The sequence below is a fragment of the Mycteria americana genome, chromosome 3 (assembly GCF_035582795.1).
Source record: "Mycteria americana isolate JAX WOST 10 ecotype Jacksonville Zoo and Gardens chromosome 3, USCA_MyAme_1.0, whole genome shotgun sequence".
In the NCBI taxonomy this organism is placed as follows: Eukaryota; Metazoa; Chordata; class Aves; order Ciconiiformes; family Ciconiidae; genus Mycteria; species Mycteria americana.
In genome coordinates this window covers 64,835,105-64,847,647 of record NC_134367.1, presented here as the reverse complement: position 1 = coordinate 64,847,647, position 12,543 = coordinate 64,835,105, and the positions used below count along the sequence as shown (strand labels likewise).

The window sequence follows — 12,543 nt, the reverse complement described above, 5'->3', positions numbered from 1 at the left end:
CCTTTTTTTTTTTCTTTTAAGCTGTAACGCATTGCTTAAGCTGTGGCATGCCTCAAAGGCAGACCTTTCCCTCTTCCCAAGTTGCACACCGAGTCCTGCAGTTCTCCCTCACATCTTGCACAAGCGTTTTTACGGCGTGAGCCCGCAGCCTTTGCACAGGCAAGTGCTCCCGCAGACTTCCCCTTCTCTGTAATCCATACCCAGCGCTGGGGTCCTGCCTGCGGTAATTGCTCCGAAACTACCTTGGGGCTGGCTCTCCCCCAGCCTCCCAGCATTCGGTGAGAGCCTGAACCACACGTGGGAGATGATAGATAGGAAACACAGGCAAAAAGTAGAGGAGGCTGCTGCAAGCATCGGTCCCTTCTCACGCTGAAAGCCAGAAGCACACAAGAAGGGACCTTGCAGAGGGTAAAAAAGGCCTTTTTGCTCCTCGTTTTCTGTGTCCTGCAGGGCATGAGGGCCAGCAAGTGGCTTCAAGCTGGGAGGACTAGGCAGGCTGCCGGGGAAGGAGTAAAAAGGACTGGAAGGCACCTTTGGGGGCTCTCAGCCCATACGTGGCTACACATGCTTGGAAATAGGAATTAACTTCTTTCATGGAGCTGAAGTCTGCTCTCAAGAATATCAGTCTGACTTTGAAGCGCTTGCATCAACTTAAATTTCAGCAAACAATTTAATTTCGAGCTACTAAATAAAATACAGTTTTTTTCCTGGCAGGTTGCATCTTTTTCTTTTGTTGTTGTTGTTGGCAATTGCTTTTACTCTCTAGCATTCCTGGGGCTGAATGTCCTCAGCGCTTATGCTGCATGAGGCTCTGCAGGTCTGCCCAATTATTTGCTGTGCAGCATAACGCACCAGGTTTCAAAGTATATTCTCACCTCTGGTTTCTTAAGACAAGCATGAAAAAATCTCTTCTACCGTATAGGAACTCCAGAATGTTTTGCTCTTATTCAGCTCGTTCCTGATCTGGTGGTCTTAGATGAAGAAATAAATTACCCAGTATTTTGGAAGAACAGCAGCTTTGCACAAAAGGTGCAGTAAGCCTCCCGCTGGCTGAAGCTGACCTGGACTTTGGTGTCACTAGAGATGTGCCTCGAGTCCACAACATGCTAAATGCTTACTGTTCTGTGCTGTGCTCCTTCCACTTCCTTAACAATCAATGAGAACCGAGGACGTTGAGGCTACCTATGGTGTGCAAAACTCTATTCCTTACTTATCTAAGTGTGCTGGAAAAAACCTTCTTGGCTTGATTGTTGCCTGTAACAACACCGCCAAAACACTAAAGACAAACAAGATTAGGAGACCATGCAGGTTTAAGTAAAAAAGAACACACTTTATTTATCTACAAGGCAGTACATTATCGTATAAAAAATTAAGTGCAGATGAAGCTGCACCAAATGCTATTAAGGCAGCAAAGTCAGAGGCTGTTATAAAAAAAACAAACAATAAAAAAATAAAATAAAATCAGTGTTTCGCCATATCAATAAAGATTTGGTATGGCAGTACGAAGAACCATATATTTCTAAGAACCTGATTCAGAACACAAGACCCAAGTTAGGGAACAATTAGCTAGACATGGAACAAAACAGACAACATGAACAAGACAGTGTTCTCCCAAACATATGAAGGTGCAATGCATGCTGTTACAAACCAATGAGAAACAAAACAACACATCCAGACAAAAAAAAAAAAAAAATCTCCCAGGAACAGTGTTCAAAAATATTGCTTATAAAAAAAGGGGGAAAAATATAAATGATGTAAAAAAAATTAAAATAAAAAGGTCTGAAATGCTAGTGCATAGTCAATTAGCTAACATCAACATTTGTTTTCTTTCCATATAAAGCTCTACTGCTCCTTTTACACTAGCAGCGTGTCTACACACTAAGGTCTGTAGCAGCAAAACACAGTATTCATTTGGCATTTACAAAATTAAATTACTGAATAAAAATATAATTTTTCTCATAAATCTATGTTTCATACAGTAATATTTTTTAAAGCAAGCTGATTACCCCCCCAAACAGAAACACACAATGTATAATGGTCTAGAACCATAACAGAATGAGAGTATTTCAAGAGGCATGGATGTTTGAGCATTCACAATCTTGATCAGTTTTCCCCCTTTGCACAGACTAGCGTTTGTAGTAATGCTTTTCACTTCAGTATTTTACACCAATGCATTTTGTTCAGTGATTTAAAATATATCTGTTTGAGTACCTGCTCTTTTATTATTAAAAAAAAATAAAAAAAGAAACAAACAAAACCCCACCCCTGACTAGCACATCACTGAAATAACAATACTGGTGTATTAGGTCTGCTTGATCTCAAAAAGTACAAAAAAATTACCTTTATTGTAAGTCTGCATTTAAGATCATTAATTACTGATTCAAACTTAATACCTAATAATTTAGGCAAGTATCATTTATTAAAAAAAAAAAAAATCCTCTTAAGTTGGGTGAAATCCAACAAGAATATATATGCTGAGTGACTAAATGCACTTTGTGCTGCTCCCAACTGTTGTACCACAACAAAGATAGGCTCTTCTCCCATTCATGAAAAGTTTTCATGCCGAGGAACAGGAATTTCCCAGCGGAGGTGAAGTGTTCTCAAAACCATAATGCTTCTCTGTCCGTCGACCCTTTCACATCACCAGAGTCCGGGTGGGGAAGGCGGCCATGTACTTGCGCGCCTGATCCGTCAGGGCCATCTGATCCTCGATCTTCCCGCAGGACGCTGACTCCCAGGCGTTGTTCAGATGCTAAATTAGAAGCAGGCAGAGAGATTTGGGGTGAACGTCATGTGATTTATTCATAGTCCCAGCCGAAGCTGGGCCCGCTCACGATTAAGTGCTGCATGAACACGCGGTAGGATGTTGTCCCATCTCCAGAGAAACTGAAATCTCCACACAACAGGCAAAAAAAGATCACCCCCACTTCTCAGTTAGCGACCAGAGGGGTGGGCAGACCAGACAACCTGCAGAGGGGCACACCACAAGAGCCAGGATCCAAACCTCCCCACTTCTCTCTCAAACAGCGTCTTCTCTACGAGGCCATATCTATAGCCTTGCCTTTAATCTTTCCTTTCCGTGAAAGGTCTAAAAAGAGAATTTATTTGCAGGTGGACTTGACAGTCAACAGGGCACAGACAGGTTAAAGCCCACAGTTAAAATGTTCAGTGCTATCACCACGCACAAATTCCTGCCGAACCTTCACTCTAGAAATACAGCTGCTCTGCCCTGCGTTCCCTAAACGAACCTGACAATCTTGGCAGCCTGACCACAGCTAACAAAAAGTCCTGATTAGCACGTGCCCATTTAGCAGAGCTCCTCCGGCAAAGGAGAAGGGGGGGGGGGCGGGAGGCAACCCTCAGCAGAAACAGCATTTTAATTATTGTGTAAGCCATTTCACTTCTTGTGGTATTTATGGAGGTTACAGGCACCATTTAGTATAATGTTAAAGTGAGATAAACATATCTGCAGAGGGCTGTGCACAGTGTATTTATTTACTCACTACACACGTGAGATGTTTCTCATTGCCTTGAGCTAGAAACAGTAATGAAATTTCAAAGCTCCTGGAATTTACCAGTATACACACACATTTACACACACTTATTTTTTTTTTCTATGGAACTCTCTCACTTACTCAGTGCGTCTGCTTTTCCACATCGAGATACTCACTAAGCCCTGAATAAAAACTCTATTATTATATGGAGCTAGTTGCATGAATACCCTGCATTCCAAAAACACACACGACTGTGCTTAACAGAAAGCTGCCTGCCAGCAAGGAGATCTCAGTGCTGTTGAAGACTGAGAAGGTCTGCGCCCAAGATCCACCAACTAAGACAAGTCAGGAGAAACCCCTCTCTATTTTGCTCTGCTTTCAAAAAGGATCATCTTTGCAGTTCAAGATCTACATTGCTTAGCGAGATGGCCAAAGCCTTCTCAACGCCTAGGACACTGAGCAAAGCATAATTTAGTGGACTGCAAACCATCTGCTAAGAGCTGAACTGTCCCGGCATGCCCATGGCTCTTTATGCTGCTCCTTCTAGTTGCTAACTGTGCAAGAGGATCCTTAGATTATTCTCTGGCCTAAATGTTTAGAAAATGCTCTTCTGACTGTGAACAGTGTTATCTGAGACATACGGATAGTAAAAGGCTGGGCATCATAAGAAATACAGATAATTTCTCATAACATGCCCTAATCAGGGCACTGGTACCAACACAGGGAACACGGTTCCCTGCCTCAGAGGGCTTACAGTCTAAAAGGGACAAAACCAATGAATAAATAAGCAGCGTGGCCAAGATGAGGGCAAGCATGTTAGTCCTCTGTAAACTTCTACTGGGCTTCCCTAGACTCGGCCTTCTCTTCTCTGTGGACAAGTTCCAAATGTTGTCTCTGCTCCTGCCGCCTCTTTGCAGGCAAAGCTCCTGCTGAGCTTCAGTGGGAGTTCCCCGCGTGAAGGAGAACCAGGTCAGGCCTCAAATCATTACGTTTCTGCAGCTTTTTGTGGGAAAGCCGCATCTGTCAAGTGAACAAACATGCCATACATCTCTTTTCTAGAGTGGTTCAGCCTGGGCTGGCTGTGTACCTTGTGCTGTGGCTCAGCCTAGGGCACGCACCACAGCCAAAAAGCAGGTGTGACATACTTTCTGCATGCCACAGACATGCATGCGACATGCCACAGCTTCTTTTATGTTTTGCTTAAAGAGCTTCCAGGGTAACTTTTTCAAAGGCACCTACATCAGCTGGGAACCTACAGCCTCCTGTTGATCCTCACTGGGACTCAGGCACCTGTGAATATTTTACCCTGTTATTTTAGAGGTATGTGCATCAGGGACCAAATTAATGCCTGGTACAACGCCACGGGATTTACTTAGAAGTCAGATTTGGTCTGTACACCTCAAAAGCACTTGGTAGTTCCAGAATATCCATCATTTCAAAGGACAAAAATATGTGTCCAACTGGTATTTCCCCGTGACCTTCCAAAGCTCAAATGCACTGCTCTAGAAAAGGATCTCACTTTTCAGTGAGAAAGAACTCACTTTTCACTTAGCAGTCCCCTAAATAACTGAAAACATGTAAGAAAAAGTCCATCTGTCACAGTACGTCAATTTTTAAAAACTAGAAGTAACTTCAGGCAAGGAGTGTCCCGATTTCATAAATTAGGCTTAATTGTTAGTGTCTACACTGAGCTCTTTGTATGAACAGCCATGTGCTTAGAAAAGAAAAAATAATAAATCTGTACGCTGATATCTCCAACATCTCAGCAGGCTGCTACATGTCACTCATTCCACTGAACGCCTGGTCTTCGTTTAACCTGATGTCAGCGCAGCAGCAGCCGCTCAGGCAGGCAGTAACCCTCTGCCCTCCCTCCGGGCTCGGCCGCCCCAGCGCCCCGGGGAGCACGGGGCAGCAGACACAGCAAGCGGCAGGGGATCAGCTGGACCCCGACTCGAGCCCGCTTGAAACAACTTACTCAAGTTTTGCCATAGAGACCGCGCGGGACAATCTCCCCAGAGAGTTTTGACCCTTGTATTATTTCCCCAGAAATACATTACACTGTTGTTTTCCCTCTTACGACAAATTTATAAAAGGAGACTGCCTTTGCAGTCTCACTGACTGCAGTGGTGGTGAGAGCTTTGCTCCAGTAACGAAAGCAGAATTTGACCCAAAGCAGTATATTTACTGAAGCAGTATTTTTACTAAGACAACTTTCAATTCTATCCTGGGGAACTCAGATAACATTTACAGTGGGTATTTTTAATAAACATTTTCTGTCTGAAGCCTTGGCTCTCAGCAGCCAGCACAAAACAAAGCACAATGCCTTTGCCTTGCCAGCCCTGCAGCGCGGTGCCGGAGGCACGTGTGAAAGTCATCCCGACGTGAGAAGTTTTACTTCCCTTCTTGGCAGGGAGCGCTGGGTCCCACGACCCAGGCAGAGCACCTTGCCGACTCGGGGCACACACAGCTACGGGAGCACTTAGTAAAAAGGGAGAAGCACAACGCCTCCTTCCACGCCAGCACCGCCCGCAGAAAGCAGCGCTTAGCAAACATATCAAGAGAGAAGAGACCTGGGCAGAAAGCTAGAGGCATGCAGGAGAACAGCACAGAAAGCAAAGTCCAACCACTCCTTTTGCAGAATGCTCATTGCATCTCCCCTATCACATTTAAAGGTCCAGCTCTGCAAATCAACAGATGGAAACACAAAAGCTTTGTAACTAGAAGCCAAAAGGCCTGACCCAAAACACACCGAAATTGATGGGCATGTTTTCACTGATTCAGTGGATTCATCCCACTTCAATACAGCCATCTGAATTTAAGTGAGGTGTTCGTTTTGGCACCTAAATCCCTAGCCAGTGGGGAAAGAAAGGGATTTCCGCAGTACAGTTCATTCCATATACATATTTTTTTTAATTGCCTCAAAGAGCGGGAGACTACTCTTAGTTTTGCTGTCAATTAAAGGAATTTAAGCCTTTTCAGCCAGTGCTTCCAGCTGTATTTTTCCCCTCCACACACAGCAGTTTTCTCTCTTTAAGTTAAAACAGGGAGTGTGGGGGAGAAGAAGGTATACTACTATGAGTTCCCATAGGATAAAATTACAGACCTATGGTACAATTCCAGCTATGACATTCTCCCTGGCTCGTTTTTTTTTTTAGCCTCAGTAATCGTACCAGCACATCCTTCTCCTGGCAGCAAAACTACCTCACTTATCCTGTAATGTGCCTTCAACTGCCCTCAGGCAGATGCGAACTGTAAACAAACTGTCAAAGCTGTAACTGGGATATCCAGTTAAAGCACTTTAAATAAAAACTTGGACCATCTAGAGAAAACAGACCAGAGTAAGGAAAGAAAAGACTGTGGAGAGGTGCTTTTCTAATAGAACTAGTCCTTCTGCGCTCGGAGCCTGGACCACCTTTTCACGTGCTGTCTGCATAGCTTAAGAAAGCTCCTGCATTACAACACCTTGCCTGTTAGGAGCGGATGCCAAAACCAAACGCTGCTGCAGTCCTGCAGTACCGAGCTCCCAAACTGATGGAAGTGTAGGAAAAATCTTTGGGCAAAGAACTGTGTTAGAAGACAGATTTTAAATCTCCGCTACACTGGCAGGTATCTTCAGCAACTCCAGCAAAGTTATTGGTGGTTACATACATTCCCATTAATTTAGCCAAGTTGTGCTGGCATTTAAAACCAAAAAAAGCCAAAATGTTTAAAATATTTAGAAGGTTCAGACTATTAGAAGGTATCTTATCATGTTTCTCTACAGCAAAAAGCTGGATTTCTTGTCAGTTTGCCCTTAGATTACACGGTATGGATAATTTGCAGAACACGCTGCTGAAGAGAAGACTTGCAACAGAAATGCAGTACTCCTTCTGAAACAGTAAAACAATCAACGCCCTAAACAAAGCAATTTCCTAGCAGAATATGATGCGTATCATGTAGAATAGTACGGCTTTCTGTTCTGTAAGGATGCAGAACCAAGAGAAGCCCTTTTACTTATCAAAATCAGGCAGTAAAGACTAATTAAAAACTCAAGTGACCATAAATGAACTCTACTTCATTTCCTAAAGCAGATCGCTATTTCTGCTCATGTTGCTAGTTCTCCTCTGGGGCATGGGACAGCCTTCTCCTAAGCTCTGGGGCTTCCCCAGTTGCTCAGAAATATAGCTTGCTAAATGTGACAGAGTAAGATGGTCCAACTTTTCAGCTTTTATTATAAGCCTGATACCAGAGCTAGAAAGAGCTATTTGGTGGCGCTTTTAAGAGCTTAACCCTGAAGCCCTTCCTCAGACAAGACTCCTGTTTGAGATGTATGAGCTTTCCAAGTAAGATTAATGCAAGAGATAGGGAAATGGGCTAAGCACCTGCAACTCATATTAGGATATTCCGTCCCATACTAGTTTTGTCCTTAAGTAATTTTTTTTATTCATGGATCAGAACACATTGCTGCAAACAGCTGATAGTTAAGCTGTCACTTTTCTTCTTTCTGAGAGGCCATCGCCTGCTCGGGGCAGCTTAACTCCTGATCTCTTTGCAACCCAAATTCTGCTGCCCTGGGAGGAAAACGTGCAATGACTGACCTGTAACTTCGAACCTCCTTTTGCTCCTTCAGCTGTGCCAAGCACAGCTCCTGTACACATCAGCCACTGGTGAGAGAAGGGACAACACAAGTGAGGGAAGCCCGCAGGGCTACCTTCCCTTGCTGGGCAAATCTTAAACCTCCCGGGGCTTGAGCACAGCATGCTTCCCGCTCTGCCTTGATTAAACAAAGAAGAGTATGAGACTTCGGGATCTTCGTGCCCCAAAAAAGCCACGGAGGAAAACCAGAGAAAGTCTGCTGCTGCAGGAGAGCATGCTGCCTCGCCTATACATTTTGTCTGACAACCAGCTGCAAATGAAATTCCACATTTCACTTTTTAAATGGAGAAAATTAAGGTTAATGACAGCTCACACTCTTGAAAAGGTTAACCAAGTAACTGTTTTAAAATCCTTTAAACTTACTCTTTAAAGAAAATGGTTACATAAACCGCTGAAAGTCAGGAAATTCGAGCTCAAATGTGTCAGTCTGTGGTTAAAAAATGGAAAGTGACAGGAGCTAGAGGTTGAAGAACATTCTCTTTAGCTTGCAGGGCTTCTACCTTGTGTTGTTTCCTTTGTTACTGGGGGAAGAAGATATCAAAGCAGCGCTATTTTCTTAAAAGGTTCCATTTCATGGTGTCTTTTGATAGCCTGCAGGGTTAGGTGGATGGTCTATGATTTAGCCTACTTTTCTATCTGTTAAAATGTCTATGTTAGGATAGTCTGCACTATGTACTGCTACTGCTACAGAACATTATGTGAAATAAAACATAAATTTTACACAGGAAGGACCAGAAACACAGTTTTTACGTAACCTCTTACGAGGCACTGTTCAAGCAAATGCTCAGTACGGATCATCAGTTTGCCTCAATAAGGGCTTCATATGTTATCCCAATATCTTAACCCTTGGAAAAGTTCCTAGTGAGGCCAAAAACTCCCTACAGGGAAACTAAGTATTGTTGGAGTGACAAAAACACAGGATGCAAAAATATAGGTGGTAACTAACTCCACCAATATAAAGCAGAAGTATTTGGGATCCATGCAATGGAGTGTAAGAGTAATTCCACCCCAAGGCAACACATGGGTTTGGTGAGACATCTCCTCTTCCTGCCAGTAAGAGAATTCCCAATGCACAACCGTGAGATTTGCCATGCAGGATAAAAAAGCTGGCTGAACCTTCATACCTTACCAGAAAGATCCTACACACAGCTGCCTTTACATCGAATGAGACTTAACCAGGGGACCAAATGAGGATGAAGCCCAAACTCACCTTGGGTCTATGAGGGCTTTTTCTCCCATTGCTCTAGTGCAACACTGATACCATCACGTTTCCCAGTGTAGTTACATGCAGCTACCCGACCTCATATGCCAAATGATACAACATGCTGTTCCTCCTAAGTGATGGTGAATCATATCATGCTATCTGATAATGGTCAGTAACTACCATTTACTAAGTTGCATATGATCAGTCGTGTGTCCAAAATGCAGTAAAAAATATCCTTAAGAGATTGCTTTGAACATCTGTTACTCTTGCCTTCAGTGGAATTTAACAGCAAAACAATAATTAATCAGGCACTTTGGTGAGCTTATTACTAGCCAAATAGCTTTTTCGTTAGGTAAATACACTGCAAATTATTAAAGCAATGAAAAATACTGCGGGCTGGTAAACATGCTACCTCCTTCTTATGTAAGTTCAAATTTAAAAGAAAACAGAATTTTAAGAACCAAGCATATAAAAAAAAAGCAAGTTTAGCACGCTCTTTCTTTCTCTCTTCCCTCTCCATGCACACATCCCAAGGTGCAGAGAGTGCTATAATTCTTACTTGGACTGAAGTCAATGAGAATATGCCTAAGTAAGAACAGTTGGATCAGGCCCAAAATATTAACAGCAGCAATGTAAACATATGCAGACACAATTAAATCTCACCCAGATGAGTTCCCTTGCGTTTAATGTCTGCCTGCATGGAATCAGTGGATTTAGTCCAGTGTTTGCGTGTGTGTCAGTGTGTGTGTACATGTATGCGGGCGATATACCAAATTATAAACTAGAAAGCGTAGAACAAGAACATGCTAAAAACTGATCACGTACAAAATGCTACCAGTCAAAACCAAGCGCAAACGCTAACATTTTCAGTTGCTTCGCACCCTTTAGACACACTGTGTCCTCATCACAGACGTCTGGCTCCACGGGGATGGAGGGGGAGAAGCATTAGGGCAGAGCAGCAGCAGTTTCTGCCGTGAAAGAGAGCCAGACCGCCTGTCCTTTCTGAGCTGTACGGGGCCAAACCCCCCGCTGACATGAGGCCAAGCAAGTCCTACCAGGGATGAAGCAGATTCTCCCTTTTAACCATGACACTAAGTGCAATTCAGAGAGCGCAGCGATCGGCAGACAAGACCGCATTGTTATAAAAGTCTGTATTTCATTCTGAAAAAGCTGTGTGTGCCACCAACACAGAAGCCTCTACCCTCATTCTTCTTTTAGGATTACGTTTCAGCTGAAACACTCCATGTTTCTTCATCAGCAAAGAGAATAATTTTACCTTCATACCGGTACACCAAGAAGCTGCATACTAAGTATTCATTTTGGGGCTTTTTACAACTGCTTTTTCTTTCAGTTCAACACGTTTTAAACACTGAGATGAGTTGGGAACTAATTTTTAACTTAGTTCCTACTTAAGGGAAAGTCACCTTTATCCAAACAATGAGAATACCTCACTTTTAACATGCAAAATTAAGGGCTTTTCCTGAGCAAGGGCTGAAGAATGGGATCCAGAATGGCCCACAAATTGACTGGTGTAAACTTCCTGAACAAAATCCACATGAGTGAGGAGAGAAGGTTAAACAAGCCCTTTCATTTGCAGCAGCTTGTAAAGAAATTATTTTTAGATAGCAGGAAACATAACACTTACGCCAAAGATCAAAAGATCCTATTTTACAGGCACCTCAGATGCTTCGTTTTTATTACAGGCAGAGCGCAGGCAACTACCACTAACAGGACAACCCACAATATACTCTGTTGAGCTACCTGAAAATGTTGCCCTAAACCTATGGAGGAGCCCGGAGTTTGGCTGGGGGACACGGCCAGGCATCGGCATGCTGGCAAGGCAGTGGGACCAGCAGCCTCCTCCCACACGCCAGCCGGGGAGCTCCAGCAACCCCCTGCAAAGCTGGAGCCCTGGGCTCCTATGCCATGAGATGGTCTGAATTCAATCCCTAAGTAACTGCCCTAATGCAGGAGCAGTGGATCTTCAAACCCTCTTCTTTAGCCGTCTACCACAGTGCAGCTAAGAAACACGGTTCATGAGAAAAGAGCAAATAAGCAATTGGGGGTATGAATCTTTGGCCCCCACGGACACCCCCATGCAGAGGGGAGACACAGTCCCTGCTCTCCAAAGCTGCTTTTCATCAAACGATTCTGCAGTGCAAAATACAAACCTACTCCATGGCAAACTGTGCTAAATGGGGACATGTGTGAAATTTTAATGTCTCACTTTAGAATGCCCGGCTAGAGATACTTAATCAAAACCAGGTTTTCTTCATTCCTTCCTACTGTAAATGAGCCCTAATGTAAATTCTGGAAAGAGGGAGGAAAGAAAGGATTAGCCATGTGGACTATCTGTCTGAAAGTCAGGAACTATGGAGTTATAATTTCCTTTCTGACAGTGACTCACCCTGGGGAATGAGACACTTTCCCTCAATTCGCCCGTGTGGAGAAGGGATATAAAATCACTTATTCATCTACCTCAAAAATACGGGCTGTGGTGGAAGGATAATTGATCATTATCTAGGCTGCGTTTCGTTCTCTGAATGACTTCTGTCCACAAGAGTTGATGAAGAGTCTGCTAACGACTTTGGTGGGCTTTGGATCAGGCCCTACGTAACAGCTGTATTTTGAAGGACAGCAAATGTATATGTTTGTTACACTTGGAAAAAGCATAAGTACGTAAAACCCAGCCTCGCATCTGGCTTACATTAAAACAGTCACACTAATTCTGTTCAGAGATCCCAAGACGTACAACTGGCCATAGGCGTTACAAGGCCCCTTCAGACCCCCATTTACAACCATATTTCTGGTGTGACCTCAGCCCGTGCTCAGAGAAAGGCCATCCTGGCGCTTGGCTGGACAGGCAACGCTGACTGCATCTGTGCCAGCCAGCCAGGCAGTGCCAGAGTCTCTGGCTCTCGCCCCGAGGACAGTGACAAGTTCTGGCCACCATTCACACCACTCAACTCTCCTGCTCTCAAAAAGAGCAGAGCCTCCTACAAGAAGTCTATAGCAAAAAGCCTCTGGCCCACATTAATTCTCAATCCTACCGATTTAACACTGGAGCCAGCTGAGTTACAATGCCCCACACATGGGGCTTTGCCCTGCTTAGCTTCCTGGCACAGCTGTAGCCTCTGCATCCTCACGCTCCACACGTAAAGTGAGATCCTCAACCACGTTCATCTGAACGTTTCATTCTTCCATACTGAA

General features: G+C 43.8%; 1 protein-coding gene across 5 annotated transcripts in view; it reads right to left on the bottom strand.

Annotated features, from left to right (window-relative positions):
* Window positions 1–1,315: 1,315 nt before the first annotated feature.
* MYB (MYB proto-oncogene, transcription factor) overlaps window positions 1,316–12,543 on the bottom strand; it is a 28,722-nt gene continuing 17,494 nt past the window's right edge. For all 5 annotated transcript variants that reach the window (XM_075498789.1, XM_075498788.1, XM_075498787.1 and 2 more), the window contains one exon: window positions 1,316–2,752. In XM_075498789.1, the coding sequence (XP_075354904.1) occupies window positions 2,636–2,752 (117 nt within the window). In that variant the 3' untranslated portion in view covers window positions 1,316–2,635. The remainder of the gene's footprint in view (window positions 2,753–12,543) is intronic.